At 42.2% G+C, this 17,018-nt stretch overlaps 2 protein-coding genes across 6 annotated transcripts in view; both read left to right on the top strand.

The window, feature by feature from the left end:
- Positions 1–7,704, top strand: part of TBC1D23 (TBC1 domain family member 23) — a 33,912-nt gene extending 26,208 nt beyond the window's left edge. For 3 of the 5 annotated variants that reach the window (XM_040698077.2, NM_001397128.1, NM_001397130.1), the window contains 4 exons: positions 786–877; positions 3,124–3,259; positions 4,615–4,809; positions 6,001–7,704. In XM_040698077.2, the coding sequence (XP_040554011.1) occupies positions 786–877; positions 3,124–3,259; positions 4,615–4,809; positions 6,001–6,082 (505 nt within the window). In that variant the 3' untranslated portion in view covers positions 6,083–7,704. The remainder of the gene's footprint in view (positions 1–785; positions 878–3,123; positions 3,260–4,614; positions 4,810–6,000) is intronic. The other 2 variants (NM_001397129.1, NM_001030784.2) reach the window with 1 other exon arrangement.
- A 311-nt stretch (positions 7,705–8,015) lies between these two features.
- NIT2 (nitrilase family member 2) lies at positions 8,016–16,728 on the top strand. Its single transcript, XM_416604.8, has 10 exons — positions 8,016–8,047; positions 8,946–9,064; positions 11,005–11,125; positions 11,251–11,339; positions 11,694–11,787; positions 12,483–12,557; positions 12,959–13,037; positions 13,649–13,747; positions 14,674–14,729; positions 15,089–16,728. Exons 1-10 carry the CDS (start codon positions 8,020–8,022, stop codon positions 15,175–15,177), a joined length of 849 nt encoding a protein of 282 aa, XP_416604.7. The 5' UTR covers positions 8,016–8,019; the 3' UTR covers positions 15,178–16,728.
- Positions 16,729–17,018: the final 290 nt, after the last annotated feature.

The following is a 17,018-nucleotide window of genomic DNA, read 5'->3' on the forward strand; positions in this document are numbered from 1 at the left end:
ACTCTGAGCTGGAGTTTTAAACTGTCTCAGTTGGTAACTGAAGACATATTCAACATGAAGACTCAGTTATGTTTGCTTGTGTCATTTAACATTATCTGTAGAAGCAGGTTTACATGTGATTTTGAAGTCAGTATCTGCGCAGAAATCCCAGTGATGCTGATCTTAGCAGTAGGAATTGCTTGACTAAAGATTACAGGACTGAACTCATACTGGAGGAAGCAATCCTGACAGGAACTCACAATTCACACTACAGTGAATGGTCTATAATACCCCCCCTTTGAAATGTTTAAGATATTTCATCTTTCTGCTGAGTGACCTATTTACTAGAAAAAGAACTTCTAGACTTGTTAATTAATAGTCTTCATCTTTTCCTCCATCCCAATTTGGCACTTTCTTTCATAAACCTATCCTTGATGTTCAGAAATACTTCAGACAGTACTCAAGAGTTTCATGCTTGAAACTTCATAGCATGTCTTCAGTTTTCCAGTCTCTTAATGTATTTTGTCACTTGAGAAGGCGATCAGAAGTTCTTTCTAGGCGTTTCTTTTACTTTGTTACAGTACTGAGCCTTGCCAAATAACTGTGAAGTTCATGCTTTCACTAACCAGAATGCTTGATGGGTCAGCCCCAGCTTCCTTGGAGGCAGCTTTATGGAAATCTGTCTTTTCCAATTGCACGGTTGTGTTTACATACTGCTAGTATGTTTTGATAGGATTCATACCATCAGTTTGAAAGTTGTCTTCTTCCCATCCATCCAATGTCCCTTCCTCCCTTTTCATTGCCAGCAGACATGTCAGCAGCAGTGACAGAGTAGGAAAACCCTACCGTGGTGTGAAACCAGTATTCAGCATCGGAGATGAAGAAGAATACGACACTGGTAAAGTAGATGATTTTCCTCTTGCTTAGATAAACAGACATTAAGTGTGCATAAATCATAAGGGCATATTTTACATCTTTGTCTTGCAGTATGGCATTTTTCCAAGTATTATCATTGATCATGGTTGTTAATGGTGATTTTATTTCTTTATCCACTTGAAAAATTACAGGCAAAACTGGAACACTCATCACAAGTAGCCATTCTGTGCCCAAACAAATATCTAGAAGAGGGATTGTTGACTTGAAATAATTTAGGAAGATTAAGCAAAGAGATTTATAATACCTGGAGTTGCTGAAATGATCGCTTGTTTTCTTCTGTAAGAATTGGGAAGGAGCAAAATGAAGCGAGCTTTAACAATAACAAGATACTTCTCCAAATCCCATGTAGTTAAGTTTAACTTTGTGCCATTCTCTATCACAAACTATTATGGATTCTCAGAGTCTGTATGGTTTCAGAAAACCAGGTCCTAGAAGATTAATTGCCTAGGACATACCTACTGTAATGTTTTTTAGCTAATTTCTATTCACATTTGCTCTTAAAAGCACTGTTAGACTTGAGTAAGAAGAATCGCTGCAGTGATCTGAATAAGTGAAGTCAACGCATGCGGAGAAATGTGTTATTTTTAGCACAGAAGAGTGCAAAAAGTGAAGCTGATCTCTTTTTTTGTGAACTTTTAGTATGATTTAGGCATTTTTGTTCGGTTGTTTGGTTGGGTCGGTTTAGTAGTTGCAACTGCAGCCTGCTAAAATTGCAACCTGCTCTAAGTGGCCCTGCTTGAGCCAGGGGGGTTGGACCACATGAACTCCAAACAGATGTTTGTCCCAACCTCGGCCTTTCTGTAATTCTATGGAATGAGGGTGGATTTTGTCCCATTCCTTCCAATTTCACAATAATTCCTCTGTGAGAACCTTTTCGAACGTGTGTTTATAATTCTGAAATAAATAATTTAACAAAGCGTAGAAAATTGGCACTTTAAAAAGGGACACTTCAATAAGTTGTCCTTGGAAGTTAATTCTGGGGGCATCTTCTGTGTACATCTTCTAACACACTTCATTGCTTTACATAAGTAGATTGCTTTAACTCTTCTAATATAGCACCAAAAGTACTATTTAAATGTAATCATCGTATTTAGACATAAAAGCTGTGTTTTACAACTTGTAGAAATTTCAGATATTTCACAGAGGCCTGTGCTACAGATTTGGGTTTTGAGTACATTTTTAAATCTAGTCTTTACAAAAGAAGGTGAACCCAAGACAAAAATCTCTGCTCATGATCCAAGGTTATTGAAGGTAGAAAGGACAAGGACAGACTGAAGAATTGCAGAAGTAGCTTGCTAGTGGGAGTCACAGAGCAATAAAATGGCACGTGACATTCAGTATGAATTAATATGAAGTGAGACAGATAGGAACGGACAGTTGTAGTTTCAGATACAAAATGTTAGGCTGATTTGGCTGTGTCCAGCCAGCGGTAGGACAGTAGGTTTATGATAGGTCAAATGCAAGCAATGAATAGGAAAGAAACGGAATAAAACTGAGGTCATTATTGCACTGCATAAACCTATTGTTCTCCCACACTGAATATTGTGCATCTTGATCCTCTATCAGAAATAATGTGCTTGAACAGGAGAACGTTCAGAGAGAGGCAGCAAATGCGAGGATGGCTGTGAAATGGCTTTCACCACAGGCATCATTGAATATATTAGAACTTTTGTCCTGTAAAATACTCAGTTTAGGGGAAGAAAACTGGCCCACAAAATAATTGTAGACCTAGGAAGGGATCTACAGATCTTTTCAGATTTTTTCTCATAGAGGAACCAAAGAGCCATCAAATAAAGTACATGATCTTATAACAAATAAGAGGAGGCCTTCTTGGAACAGTGGCATATTTTCAGTACTCCTTACTGAAAGATATTGGTTTTATAGATGCAGAAAAGTTTACATGAGTTCATGGGGAGTCTGGACAAATCCATGTAGAAGAGATCTATCAAACTTTACTGAAAGAACAAATCAAAGCAGCTTAAGAAATCATAGGAGCTGAAAAGAGCTGCCTGCTGTTAGAGAATTAATAGAGAAGTATCAAATATGCATGCTGCTTTTTTCCCTCAGAGGAATTGTTTGTGGACACTTAGGGGCTAGGTGGACCCTGGTTTAAAACAGCGTAGCTTCTGTTGTTTCATGTGAGTTGAAAAGTATTCTGACATGTAACAATCTTTTTTCCTTATAAACCACCTCCTTTTCTTCAAATAGATGAAATTGACAGCTCTTCAATGTCTGATGATGATCGAAAAGAGGTAGTCAACATCCAAACGTGGATAAATAAACCTGACGTGAAGTATAACTTCCCCTGTAATGAAGTGAAAGAAAATGGACATATGTTTCCCAGGTACTGGAATTAGTCCTAAACTTAATGAAAATGTCTGTAATAATAATACACTTTTAAAAATATGCTCGAGCAGTTAAACTATTCTTGATACTATACCAGGAAATGAAGATGTGAAACAACCTAGAACAAAATGTTACCACTATATTTCCATTCTTACATTTTCAGTGTTATAGAATGTTAATTATGTACAAAACATAGCATGAAGGTTTACTTTCTAAAACAAGAAAGGAAGAAAAATGTTCTTTGTATATGTAGGCTTATTTTCCAAGACCAGGTAGACCCAAGTGCCCATTGCTTCAGTTTTTCCTTATCTAGCTCTCTGCCTTGTACTGTTTGCTCATGTTGCCCCTGACATTCCGTGACCTTGATAATGTGCAAAAGCAGAAAATGATGCTTTAAAGGAGATTTAGGTTAGATGTTAGGCAGAAATTCTTTACTCAGAGGGCGGTGAGGCCCTGGTACAGCTACCCAGAGAAGCTGTGGGTGCCCCATCCCTGGAAGTGTTCAAGGCCAGGTTGGATGGGACCCTGGGCAGCCTTATCTGGTGGGTGGCAGCCCTACCCATGGCAGGGGGTTGGAACTGGGTGGGCTTTAAGGTCTCTTCCAACCCAAACCATTCTCAAATTCTACGCTTACTGCATTTTAGCTTCCCTAAATCTTACTGAATATGGATAACAGAAAATTACAATGATCTTTCTCTTTCATCATTGTCTGTTAGTGCCTTTTATTTTTTGTTAAAATAAATCTAATGGAAACATAAAATTATATGTCATATGAAATGCAGAGTGATCTGTCACTCAACTTGTACATTGTCATGCATTGCTTCTGGGAAGAAGCCAAAAGTGGGTCTTGAACTGAGTGGGCAAGTGAGCAGGTCCACATTAGTGCTTGTATAGTGACAGTCACTCATGGCTTAGGTCTGATGCTCCACGTGTAGAGTTGCAACTCTGTAGATGAAGAGGTGGCACTGGGATATGGTTGAAGGATGGAAGACAGAAGTTAGAGACATTTTCCCCACACTGTATGGCCAGGCTTGTTCCAGGTGGTTTTGGTCTTTGATGTTGATAGCACTCAGCATTTGTGATGAGGTGTTGATGCAAACTGCTCACTCTGATCTTGTATGCTGATGAGGCTGCTATGCTTGTTTTTACAAATGGTTATGATGCAGTACTCTGGGAAACTCAGAAGTGTTTTGTAGACATACCTAATTTACAGAAGTATAAAACTGTAGATTCTTAGATTTGCAAACTGTTTTACCTAGTTCTCTGTATAACTTGTTTGTAAAACTTAGCTTTGTAAGTAGCTGATATTTAGTTAAATAAAAAAGGTAATTGCCTTCTTTCTTTCCCTTCAAGTCATCTCCTCGTAACGGCAACCCATATGTACTGTTTGAGGGAGATTCCGTCGCGAAAGGGACTGGCTTACATACAGTCTCGACAGGCACTCAACTCTGTAGTCAAAATCACATCCAAGAAGAAGCACCCAGAACTGATCACCTTTAAATACGGAAATAGCAATACTTCAGGCATAGAAATCCTGGCAGTTGAAAGGTAAGCCCTCTTAGTAGCACTGGTATCAGTAGCAGTGATATACAGGATGCTGTCAGCTGGAAATCAGATGTGCGCTGTAATTCCCAAAATTGAGTTGAAAAGTAATAGTTTTTATTTCAGAGCAGATATTCAGATGTGAGCTAGAAAGAATATCCGCCAGTGAAAAAGTGAAAGGGAACAAGCGGGGGGAACTCCAGGATCTCCAGTGGCAGTTGCTGAGGGTGAGACGAGTGTGAGAGTTTTCTTGTCATAATGCCCTAGTTGTCCATTTCATTTCATGTATCTGCTGCCTGAAGAATGGCTTTGTGAAGGGTGGGATTTAAAGGGAGAGGTCCTTCTTCTGTGACATGCTTTTTGAGACATTCAGTTTTTCCTGTATTTTGTATAAGGTGTTCCAGAGCCTGATCTCAAACTCTGAACCCCTGAAAGCCTAAGTTTTGAAAATAAGATATTGCCATGAGTAGCACTGAAGTATTTAATGCTGGGGAAGATGCCAGAGGGGTGTTCGTTTGTTTGTTTTCATCAGCAAAGCCTACTGCTCTTTGACACAGCTTTAACAAAGCTGCTGACATCAGTTGGTCATTTCCTCATCCTTCTCCTTGGTGCAAATGGTGTGCAGCAAGCGCTCCGTTTTCAGAGTAAGTGGGAAATGACTTCCCTGATTCACTAGGAAAGTTTATCTATACCTATTGGCTGCTTAGGGTAAAATGAGTTTGGTGTTATGTCCAACACAGGTAAGTTAAACATACTGCAGAGAGCTATGCTGCTTGTTGAATTACTTCCTCACCATCGTATTGACTGGAGCAAATACGAAAGAGAAGATGATAACTTAAATTACCTGGAGATATCCATAGGAATAAAAAACAAAAAGAAAACTGAGGACTGCCATACATACATCAGACATTGATACCTGTAGTCATCTTGAAGTGCCTGTTTTATACCACTGTTAACTAACGAAGAATTTTTCCTTTCTAGAATGGTTTGTGAAATACTTCTCAACAGATGCAATTTCACATACAGAAAATGTTTTGTGAAAAATAAATGTTAGTTCCTCAGTAGGTCTTCATTTTAATAGCTTCCCCTTCTCTTTCCCCTTAATCTGTGCAAGAAAGAAAAATGAAAGCAAGAATTTCAGTTGATGCTTGAAAGTTTAGTAGTGAATTAATGATGGCTTTTGCTTTTTTTTTTAAGGTATCTGATTCCAAATGCAGGTGATGCAACCAAAGCCATAAAACAACAGATCATGAAAGTACTGGATGCCTTGGAGAGTTAATAACTAAAGACGTTGTAGAAAAGAGTTTATGAAGAAGAAGTAACAAAGATACCGTATGTGGACATGAGCTGATGGTTTCCCAACCAAATACTAACTTTGTGCTCTTTCCAGTTTACTGATGGGAGTGCCTGGATAGCAGGCTTAAGATAGGGTAAATTATTACCAATTTCTGAACAGGATTTTTAATTTCTTTTATTTTGTAGAAGTACGTATTATAAAGGTCAGTTTGTTTCATTGCGATGCACCTTTAATACGAGTGATGTGCGTATTTATAGGAGAGCATGCTGCTAGGCTCATACAAGTATGTTAAAAGAACGAAGCAAAGTGGAGAAGCAGTTGAAGACAGAATGGCTGTAAATGACTGATATTTGAAAGTAAAATATCTCCATAGCCTACAGTCTATAAATTGGATTTTTGCCCACTGGGTAGTAACTTGAACTATTAAAAACTTAGCTTTGTAAGCAGAGCGGATAAAATCTTAGGAGTAGTGCTTCCTTTCAGTTAGAAATGGGTAAGTGCAACTTGGGCTGCAGATGAAGGGGAAAAAAATGCAGATAATTCAGAAAAGTAACATTTTAGCAGTCCTCTCCACTACAAAGGTGAATAATTGGAACTGATTACAAGGGTATCTTTAAATACCAAAGCGAACCATGCGCAATAAACCTTTACTACAGGGTTGTGATTTCATTAATTATGCTACATTTTACGTCTGATAGGTTGAAATTGCTCCTCATGGGAGGATGAGTACACGCACTGAAATGCGTATGGCAACTGAAAACCGGTAATCTGGCTCCTGTGAAGCAGAATGTCTAAAATATAAGTTAGACTTTTAAAAGCCTTCAGTCCAGCACACAGTTGAGTTTATGTTGACTGAAGGAGTGTTGAAGATTGAAGGCGTGGCCAGAAAATTAATGCATACAAATAAAGTGAAGAGATTTCCAGTGCTGTATGCTTGTAGTAAATACCGCCTTCATTGGTGCAACGTTTGTTTATACTCCTTGAATAACTGTAAGCTAGTGAATGTTTGAGAGAAGGCAGCTGTGTAATAGTGCACTTCTGGCCTTCTACGTGGTGCAAGAATGGATCTCTTGCTAGAAAGCCCAGTATAGGAATGTCCTTATGGCCGAGGCGTAGCATCTTTGTAGACATCTTTGTGGAAATTACCAAACATTGTGAAGTTAAAATGTTAGGGCTTGGTTTTGCTGTGTGAATTCTGAGTATTTGAGTCAAAACCTGTGAACGGGTACATCAGCGGGAGAAAAAATGAACTGACCTTTATAACAGCCAGTTATTCTAAGTTGTTTCACTAGGAATCAAGCTAGGGCACCTTAATTCTGGAACTAATTCCTTTTTTTTTTCCTTACTATCTGAGTAAGCACCATTAGAACTTGAACGGTTACAGATATTTGCATGAAATTGCACCTGGGCCAACTCTCGTGTATTTCTAGTTCTGCCCAGCAGCTGTTGTATTACGTTTTCTTCTTCCTACTCCCTTCTGAAAACATCCTGAAGAGTCTCTGACTCCGTGCCTACTTCAGCAATGAGATTTTTTTCATGTAAAGATGTTTGTGTTACTGTTTATAAACGACGGGTGTAAATAAACCAGTACAATTTGAACAGAACTTCTGGCAGCACAGCGTGGGATTCATTGAACCGATGAACAGGTTTCCTTAAAGCGGAGAGAAGTTCGTATGTGCTGTTTCTGCTGCCACGGGCACCGGTGGGAGAGAAGGAGGCCCACCCCGCAGCCACCACAGCCCCTCTTCAGTGGCGGCCTTTCGCTGCCTGCACCCTTGCCGCCCTTCCGCTCGGTCCCTTGTCTATTGGCGCGCGAACGCTCCGCCCTGAGCGGTAGCCACACTCCGGGACTACAATTCCCAGCAGCCCACGCGCGGCCCGCGCGCACGCGCCCGGCCGTTTCGGGGCGGTGCGCGGAGATGCAGGCGGCGCGCGGAGCCATGGCCAGTGAGTGGCGTTGCGCGGTGCGGCAGGTCGGCTGGAGGGGCGCTTCGTCCCGTCGCGGCGCTCTGCGGGCGGGCCGGCGGAGCTGCGGGTGTGCCCTACTAATGGCTGTTGTACTGGGCTGGCACCGGCTCCGTCGCGGAGCTGCCCGCAAAGCTGCCGTGGGCCTGCAGCGCTTCGCTCCTGGTTGGCCACACCTGGCCGGGGGTGCTGTCCTGCAGGCCGGGCTGCGAGCGCCTCCTCTGCTGCTGCCTCCTGCAGCTGGAAATGGAACCGTGGAGGCATCCGAGGCCAGGCTGGATGTGGCTCTGGGCAGCCTGCTCTGGTGGTTGGCGACCCTGCACGTGGCAGGGGGGGTTGAAACTTCGTGATCGTTGTGGTCCTTTTCAACCCAGGCCATTCTATGATAGGAAATGCATCGTTTTACTGGTTTGATGGCTCTTGGTGCCTATCTCCCCAGCCAGGTGTGACTGAAGGATAAAAGCAAACTCTTCCCACAGCTGGGTTCTCCTGGCATTACCCACTCTTCTGCCTTGCTAGCGGCGTTCTGGGAGATGGAGTGCAAAGGGATTTGAGTGCAAAGCCCGCAGTCTCCCTTTGGTGCCCGCTCCTGCAGTGCCTTATTGAGAGCTGGCAGGGTGCTGCGCTGCCCTCACATCCGTACGCTGCGCTCTTCTCTGAGCCAAGTGATTGACTGCTGGGTGTGTGGTTGCCGTACCGCTCCCTGCACTACGAGGCCACTTCCAGAGCCACACACCCACTGCAGAGCCATCGGAAGTGGTTTGTGTGTATGTATGTCCACGAGCAGGCAGATTGACTCCGTTATATATGAATTAGTACGGTTGTGCAGTTTTAAGTTGGGGGGAATTCCACTGGGTAATTTCCTCTTTTCTGCCATTAGACTTCCGCCTGGCACTCATTCAGCTTCATGTATCTGCTGTTAAATCGGATAACCTTCAGCGAGCCTGCGGGCTGATAAGGGAAGCGTCGGCCAAAGGAGCAAAAGTTGTGGCTCTGCCCGTGAGTAAAGATCATCATTTACATAATTAAATAAGCGTTTTAATATAGTTTTGCATTGTGATTCAAAACGCCTCGACCTCAGACTCTTGGCAAACCTCTGTCTACTGTTAACCATGCATTGCCTATTCTTGTTTCTCTCTGGATGTGTTTGGATGATTTAACTCAGACAGGGGAGGTTTAGGTTGGATATTAGGAGGAAGTTTTTCACGCAGAGGGTGGTGACGCACTGGAACAGGTTGCCCAAGGAGGCTGTGGATGCCCCATCCCTGGAGGCATTCAAGGCCAGGCTGGATGTGGCTCTGGGCAGCCTGGTCTGGTGGTTGGCGACCCTGCACATAGCAGGGGAGTTGGAACTACATGATCATTGTGGCCCTTTTCAATCCAGGCCATCCTATGATTCAATGCATGGATGCTGTATGAGGCTCCAGAACAGAGAAAAACATACTTGTGTGGGAACTCAAGACAGCATTTCTGATGGCTTCTGATTTACTTTTTGGACTTTGTTTCTCTCTGTGTGTCAGTGAGGTGATCTTCCCAGCGTACCTAGGGGTACACGTGCTGTGCCCTGCAGCATCTGACTTGAGAGTGCAAAGTTCTTTTCTGGGTGACCTTTTGGTTTGAATGCTTTACACAAAGAATGTTTTTCCCTCCTGTTCTCACAGGCAAAACATTAAGCAACCTTCCCTTCTTCTTTGTGCCAACACAGCTCTTCTATTGCAAAAATGACCTTTGGTTGTTCTGCCTGGGCCTCCTACGTTATCTGTTACTTGCTACTTCTGTTGTGTGTGCAAAGAAATGGTAATTTCAGCTCGTAGAGCAAAACCTCTCAAGCAAAAGCATGGTTTTTCTGCTTGGGAAGGTAAACTTCATACTGACACTAAGAGGTGAAATATTCTCTTCTCTGCCTTACTGTTTGTGAAGTCACACTATATTAAGAAGTAGTACTCACTGAGCATACAGCCTGCACCTTTTCACAGTTCAGTGACCATTTCTTTTGTGGCATTAGCCTTCACATGTTAATTATTTTTTATTTCCAAACCTGGAAAAATGCAGAAGAACAACAATTTCTAATATTTATGGATAAAGGAATAACAACAGAATCCATTTGGATATAGAATGCGATTGAAAGCCATTCAGAGGTCTGTCCCTGCATTCTTCTCACTCTGGAGAGCACAGGGCGAGATGATTTGTGCAGTCTGCAGTTCTGTTCCAGCACAGTCCCATGCACTGCTGCAGCTCGTATAGCTCTTCACCTGTTCTCCTAAGTCCGTGGTTTCAGTGCCACTCGCACCGCCTTGCAAAAGCAGCAAGATGAAGGTGGGGGCAACTGGCAGTGCTTTCATTTCCTTGAAGTGCTGTTCAGATTTCAAAAGCCTTGGGAGCAGAAGTGACAGTCTGCAGAGGACTTGCTTCCTTCTGTGGACTGGTAGATTGTGCTGTGGGTTGGCCAGCACTGCTGGCCCGGTGTCATATAGATGCGGTCGAAACAACTTCCATCTCATTTTGGTTCAGTTCTGTTGCCTCTGCTATTGGATATCCTGTCTGCGGCCTTCAGCTGTAACTCCCTTAAGGGAGAGACAGAGGCTGCAGAGGGAGGTGGATCTCGCATCCTCCAGGAGCTGGGAAACATAAGGCCAAGTGAAAGTGGCTACTGTGGGCCTCTCAAGTACCACACAGAGCACTGTTAATCTTAGCATCTAGAGACTACATGGCTCAGTCTGGGGGACAGCAAATCTTTAATGTATGAGAGTCCTCTAGGACAACAGGTACAGTTCAGCTGTGGGGAAATGGTGTCCAAGTGATTGTCCCTAGCAAAAGAAAAGTATGTAATCTTTAAAAGTACTACGTGCCTTTTACCAATGAAGAAAACGTGCTGTGATGATGAGCAAAAGAATTCCACGGTTTTTGAGATTTTTAACTCAATTCTTTTCTCATTCTAGGAATGCTTTAATTCTCCGTATGGAACCCAGTACTTTAAGGAATATGCAGAGAAGATCCCCGGAGAATCGACGCAGAAGCTCTCAGCAGTTGCAAAGGAGTGCAGCATATATCTCATTGGAGGTAGTTTATTCCTAGTGACTGCTTCGGTTGAGGCAAGAATGGGCAATATGTCTACTGGTGCAATTGAGTAAAAACTCCGTAGAATACAGTGGGGTGGATAAATCTTTGTTCTCTACTTTATAAAGGATCCATTCCAGAAGAGGATGGTGGAAAGCTGTATAATACGTGTACTGTCTTTGGTCCTGATGGTGCTATACTGGCAAAGCACAGGAAGGTAAGATGGTAGAGTACCGTTGTGTTTCTCATCCACGTGGCCAGTATTAGCAGTGTTGACAAAAATGACATCTGATAGGCGCATCACTTAGGTTACAGGGTTTGTGTGCTCAGTCGTTTTTTTGGTGGTTGTTTTTGTTTTCCCCAAATAACTTCAGACATGTATATTTCTGTAAAGAAGAAAACTTCTTTAAGTCATCTTTAGAAGCTCTCGTAACCTTAAGCAACATTTAGTTGGGATCTTGACAAAAGATTAATCCAGATTACAGTGACTAGCATACCTGTGCCACATAGGTAAAGGCTCAAACACCAAGTGGAGAAATTGTTATTGTTATTAATAAGACTGTAATTACAGATTCATTTGTTTGACATTAATGTTCCTGGGAAGATACAGTTCAAGGAGTCTGAAACACTGAGTCCAGGAGATAGTTTCTCCATGTTTGATACTCGTGAGTATAAGACAAGCCTTCTTTTTACAAGCAGTGCCACAGTAACACTGCTGTCATTGCAGAGCTCTCTTCCCTCTCATTTCTCCCCACGAATGGATTTTTAGACTGTCAGGTTTATATTCGCCATTTGGCAACTATAGCAAATATATTCCAAGCATGGGGGTTAGTTCTGAACACTTTAAGAAAGGCAATGTGATTGAAAAAGGACAGAGAGGGGATGAAGCATACCTGGCCTAATGATTTGAAGAGAAGTTACTGTCTTCTAATAGAAGTTACGTTTTTAAAACAGTGTCTATAAAGCATGACTTAGAAAAGAAATCCATGTAGCCACCAGCTACACTGGTATATTGTTTCATGTGAGGATGGTATTGTAACAGAGGCAATCAACTGTAAATCCTATCCCAACATTCTTGAATCAACTACATCAGATTCAAACAATACAGCTACCCCATCCTATCTCCAGAAATTAACATAGCCCCTTAACTGAGCTCTCCTAAGAGTCTGGACTCTCACACTGACTTTCTCCTGGCAATGTGCCTGCCTTAAGAAAGTATGCAACTGTAGCTTTGGTCCATGCAGCACAGGGAGTGCTTTATCGCTGAAAAGCTTGCAGCTAAATCAGAGAGGAACACCTCTCCCTCTTTTCTGTGCTTGTGGCAGTAACACAGTTGTTATTTCTGGTGTTTTGAGAACAGCGTACTGTAAAGTGGGCCTGGGCATCTGCTATGACATCAGATTTGCTGAGCTGGCTCAAATCTATGGACAGAAAGGTAAGGCTGGGTCATGCTTAGCCCTAAGGCCTGAACTAGAGGGGGCTGTGTGTAACGTACCGAGAATTCCCTATGTGTTCAGGAGCTCTTATTCTTGTCCAGTAACATAAAATGCAGCATATGGACAGGATTTTGTTATTGAAATGAGTATCTACTCTCCTTGAGTAAAGTAACAGTCATTTTCTGCTACGTGGAGATGTACATGGCCCCACACATTGCAATGTATTATAGCACTTTGTTGGCATAATCATCTGCGTGATGCATGGATGGGCTCTATTTGTTTCCTGACAAAAGTCAGGAAAAAAAAAAGAAAGCTGGCCTTGAGCTTCTATGTGCAGTCACTGTAGGGTAAACCCTCTTCCCCTTAATGATGGCAGGGTTCTACTTTTCTTCTAACAAAGGTTGCCAGCTGCTGATATATCCAGGGGCTTTTAACATGACAACCGGACCAGCTCATTGGGAATTGCTACAGAGGGGAAGGTAAGAACAAAGGAACTGAGCAGGGAGTTGGTCTGTGGAACAGAACTTTCTGTTGTAGGAGCCCTGTGCTGTCAGAACTTCACAGTTCCTCAGGCCTTTCATGGTACACCAAAATGACTGTGCTAGCAGGGAGAGAAGCAGGAGGTGCTAATCCTTCACTCCTGTTCTTCCTACTGCAGTTGTGCCCTCACAAACACCTTTTCCCCATGGCTCTGTGAGCACCATTCACAAATAAATTTCTACACAGAATGTCCAGTAGACAGCAAGAATGATGTCAGAACTGCTTTAAATGCAGACAGAAATAGATCCTGAGACTCCCAAATAGGCAGTATTAATCACCTCGTTTGTTTCCATCAATTTTACTGCATACTAAATTAATATGTAATTCTTTCTGTCCACTAACTGGGGCAGGCAGCAAAGTCCTTCCCTCTTCTGCCTCATGCCTTCATGTCCTTTATGATTTTGGAAAGCCTTCAGGAAGCTGGACAGCTCATCCTTCAGCAGCAATTCTGTCTCCTGTGCTTGGTTAATTGGTGGTATTGGTGGAGGAGGGGTGGAGGGAAGCCTACTCATTTTCTTCCCTCCTTTCCCCTGTCTTTTTGTGAACACAGAGCTGTCGATAACCAAGTCTACGTAGCTACTGTATCTCCTGCTAGAGATGAAAAAGCATCCTACGTTGCCTGGGGACACAGCACTGTAGTAAACCCATGGTGAGTTCAGGAAAGAAATAATAAAAAGTTGTTAAATGTTTTATTTGAGTCTCACTTCAGTCCCACATTTCCCATTACTCTTAAAAACAAAGTCATCCTTTTCTTTTTGTTTTTCAGCCAACCAGCTTTAAACTAAAACTAGTTTTACATATTCCTGTTGGAAGCACAGTAGCCAGTTTAGCAGTATTAAGCACTAGCTGAGCTGCTGCCCTTTTCACTTTGCTTTATGTACTATGTATGGGGCTAAGTGTGTAGAACAGAGCCATCTTAACTTACATAAAAGTATTTAATTTGCTCAAAGAACATCAGTTTGCCCTAAGAAAGAACAAGAAGGATGTCTTCAACTAGATGAGACATTCTGACTTGGCTTAAGCAGCAATTACTTTTCCCCTCGCACGTAGGTAATCGGGTAACCATGAAGTTTTCTGGCAGTTACTTTTCTTCCAAATCTTTCCACTGCTACTGCTCTTGTAGACGACTGCAGAGAAAGTTGATGTTGAACATAGCAGCACGTAATAGAGCACAGAAGTGTGCAAACGTATACTTCTATTAAAAGCTGGTGGGATCTAAAAGGAGAAAGTGTTATTCTTTGCTATAGATGGTTCTTCCTGGTGGAACTGCTTCCTTCCCCTTGAGGTGTATTCCACGTTCACATAGTGGTTCTCATAGTTGCTCTTACGTTTGATCTTTGGAAATGTGCTTGTTAAGTATGTATATATGTCACACTTAAAACGTGCCACATGTAAAGCATGGAAGCTATTTCTATCACCCAGCGTTAAGAATTATGATGCTATTTTTAGGACAGCCTGCTGTCTACAGCTGTGGACATCAAGGGTAGAAACTCCCTTTTATACAAACAGCAGCAGCTGATCTGATGCCTTGAGACTGTGTTAGTGACAGCAGAACAAATGTGCTTCGTGTTGCAGGGGTGAAGTCATAGCCAAAGCTGGGGCTGAGGAAACAGTTATCTACACAGACATCGGTAAGCAAAGGTTTTTGTCCTGCTTTTAATGAGTACAATGCATAAGACTAAAGAGACAGGTGTTTGTTTGTTTTTAACGTCTGTGGCTTTACTCACCCAGTTCCAGATGAAGCAGTGTTCCCATCCCTTCTCAGCCTTTACTAGAGGAAAGAACAAGCAGCAGCAGGAGTGGACTATTCCTGCTTCTTTACCTATGAGGAAGCTGCCATCTTAGGAAGGAGCGAAGCTGAGGCTTCTTTCCTGGTTGCCCAGTAGCTATGCCCTACAGACTCAATCACTGTGAAAGCTGCTCTCTTCCTGCCTTGCGTCAGCAAGTCCTTTTTGACCACTGTTCTAATAGCTCTTTTTTTCCCCTCCAGATTTGAAGAAACTTGCAGAAATCCGTCAACAAATCCCTATTTTAAGCCAGAAGCGTTATGATCTCTATGGCATAGAGATGAAAAAGTGAAGCTGGGTGAACAGGAAAGGTTCTAGTGGAACAGCAGCTGCTGCTCCCATCTTCAGGATTCCCTTACTGGTTGCTCCACAGGCTACCGCGATAATTAGGAACAAAATGACTTATTGGTATAATTCTAAAATTGATTGAAGTACAACTTTAATTTACAGTATTAAACAGCCAGGATCAATCTGGAGGTAAAATCAACTAAGTAGCAGTTAATCATTTTAGTCATTGCTGTATTTAGATACTTTTGTCTGTTTTGTTCTTAAGTTTCTGAGGCTTTTTTTGTAGGATGTAGAGAGGTGGGAATCACATTCTCTCTGGAAATCCTCTGAAGCCAGCTTTAGTATTATGAACTTTTCACTGAATTATCAAGTGCTCTACAAGTATGATTCTTCCACATCTGTACCTGAACAACTCTGAGTTTCTTAAATGCCCAACTTCAAACCAGGCAAGCTTAAAGTTTATCAGACTAAGCAAAATAGGCCAAATTCCACTCTGAACTACTTAAAGATAATGTAAGAAGCAATCAAACAGAATTGATACTATCCAAGAATCTGTTAACAGATCCTGTCTGGAATGTCTGTATTAGATTCTTAATACAACTCCTGCTTATTGCTGAAGTGATGTTACTGTTTTGTTAAAGCAGCTCATGTGTCACCACACCTTTGCTCTATTATTGATCCCTGAATGTAATATTTGAATAGGCTTTAGTTTTGCTTCCTTGTGTCCTACTGAAAAGGGGACTGAAGGGAGTCAGTTAAAATGGTTAGAAAACTTGTTGCCTTTCTGTCCGGTGTCACAGAACACAGGTACATGTATTGCTGAACATCTAAGTGCATCACTGCTGCTGAAGGCCAGCTCCCTTCAGCTGCATGGGATACGTGCCCCACTGCACTGCTCTACCAGCAGACTGGTTAAAGAAAGCTTTAAAGAACTTAAAGCCAGTCCTGTGTTTTTGTAAGAGATTTTTTCTTAGAAAGAGGGCACCTTAGTGGTTCCATTTCTAATGAAAAAGCTAAGTATTTGCAAATGGCAATTATTTTCCTTAAGTGGGAAGCAAAAAGAAGCACATACGACTATTCACCCTCTACCTCTGTGCTTTTAGTTTTCAACCAACACAAAGGATGATCTACAGGCAAAAGGAGACTTCAGATTACAGAAGGGGACAGCTGAAAGCTTTTGTCTTGTTCTGTCTAGCCACTTTTGCCCTAAACCACCTTACCTGTTCCTTCTTCAGCCATCCTCCTCCTCCCACAGCTATCCTCTTTTTCTGATGTTCCTTTGACTTCTCTGGGGTTAGTCAACTGTGTTGTTCAGAGGCCCAGCCACCTATAGGGAAATTAATGGTTATATTAAGTTAAACCCTAAGAAGTCTTTCCCCTAAAAGCCAGGTCCCATCATTCCACTCAGTGGCATTATCTATTCCAGCAGCCTTCTGCGTCTGTGCTTTCTCAGCATTTGGGTATACACACCATACTGGGACTCTGAAGAAACACGCCATGCAGCGTAAGGTGAAATGAAAATTTATTTGTTGAAAAATAAATATAGAAAAACTAACATTGAGTCAGATCTACTGCATGAAATTAGTGCCTGCCACATACAGAACAATCAGCATTAATGAAAGGCCATCACAGGGGTCTGACTCCTAAACCACACCAGCTATTATATATCCATTTCTTCTTAACTACCACATCTTCCCAACCACCCCAACTCTATACTAATCAACAGCAAAACGGAACACTCAGCTTTGGAGGATTAAAGAAATGGAGGACTCTCGGCAGCTAACCACTTAAATGTAGCAATGTAAGATCCAGTCTGGAACAGGCAGTATGACAGAATCTGTGGCA

Source organism: Gallus gallus, chromosome 1 (assembly GCF_016699485.2).
Source record: "Gallus gallus isolate bGalGal1 chromosome 1, bGalGal1.mat.broiler.GRCg7b, whole genome shotgun sequence".
Taxonomy (NCBI): Eukaryota; Metazoa; Chordata; class Aves; order Galliformes; family Phasianidae; genus Gallus; species Gallus gallus.

Coding starts and splice junctions, on each gene's coding strand:
- NIT2 (XM_416604.8), top strand. CDS start 8,020: ATGCAGGCGGCGCGCGGAGCCATGGCCA. Junction 11,126..11,250: donor CAGCATATATCTCATTGGAG/GTAGTTTATTCC, acceptor TACTTTATAAAG/GATCCATTCCAGAAGAGGAT. Junction 12,558..12,958: donor TCAAATCTATGGACAGAAAG/GTAAGGCTGGGT, acceptor CTTCTAACAAAG/GTTGCCAGCTGCTGATATAT.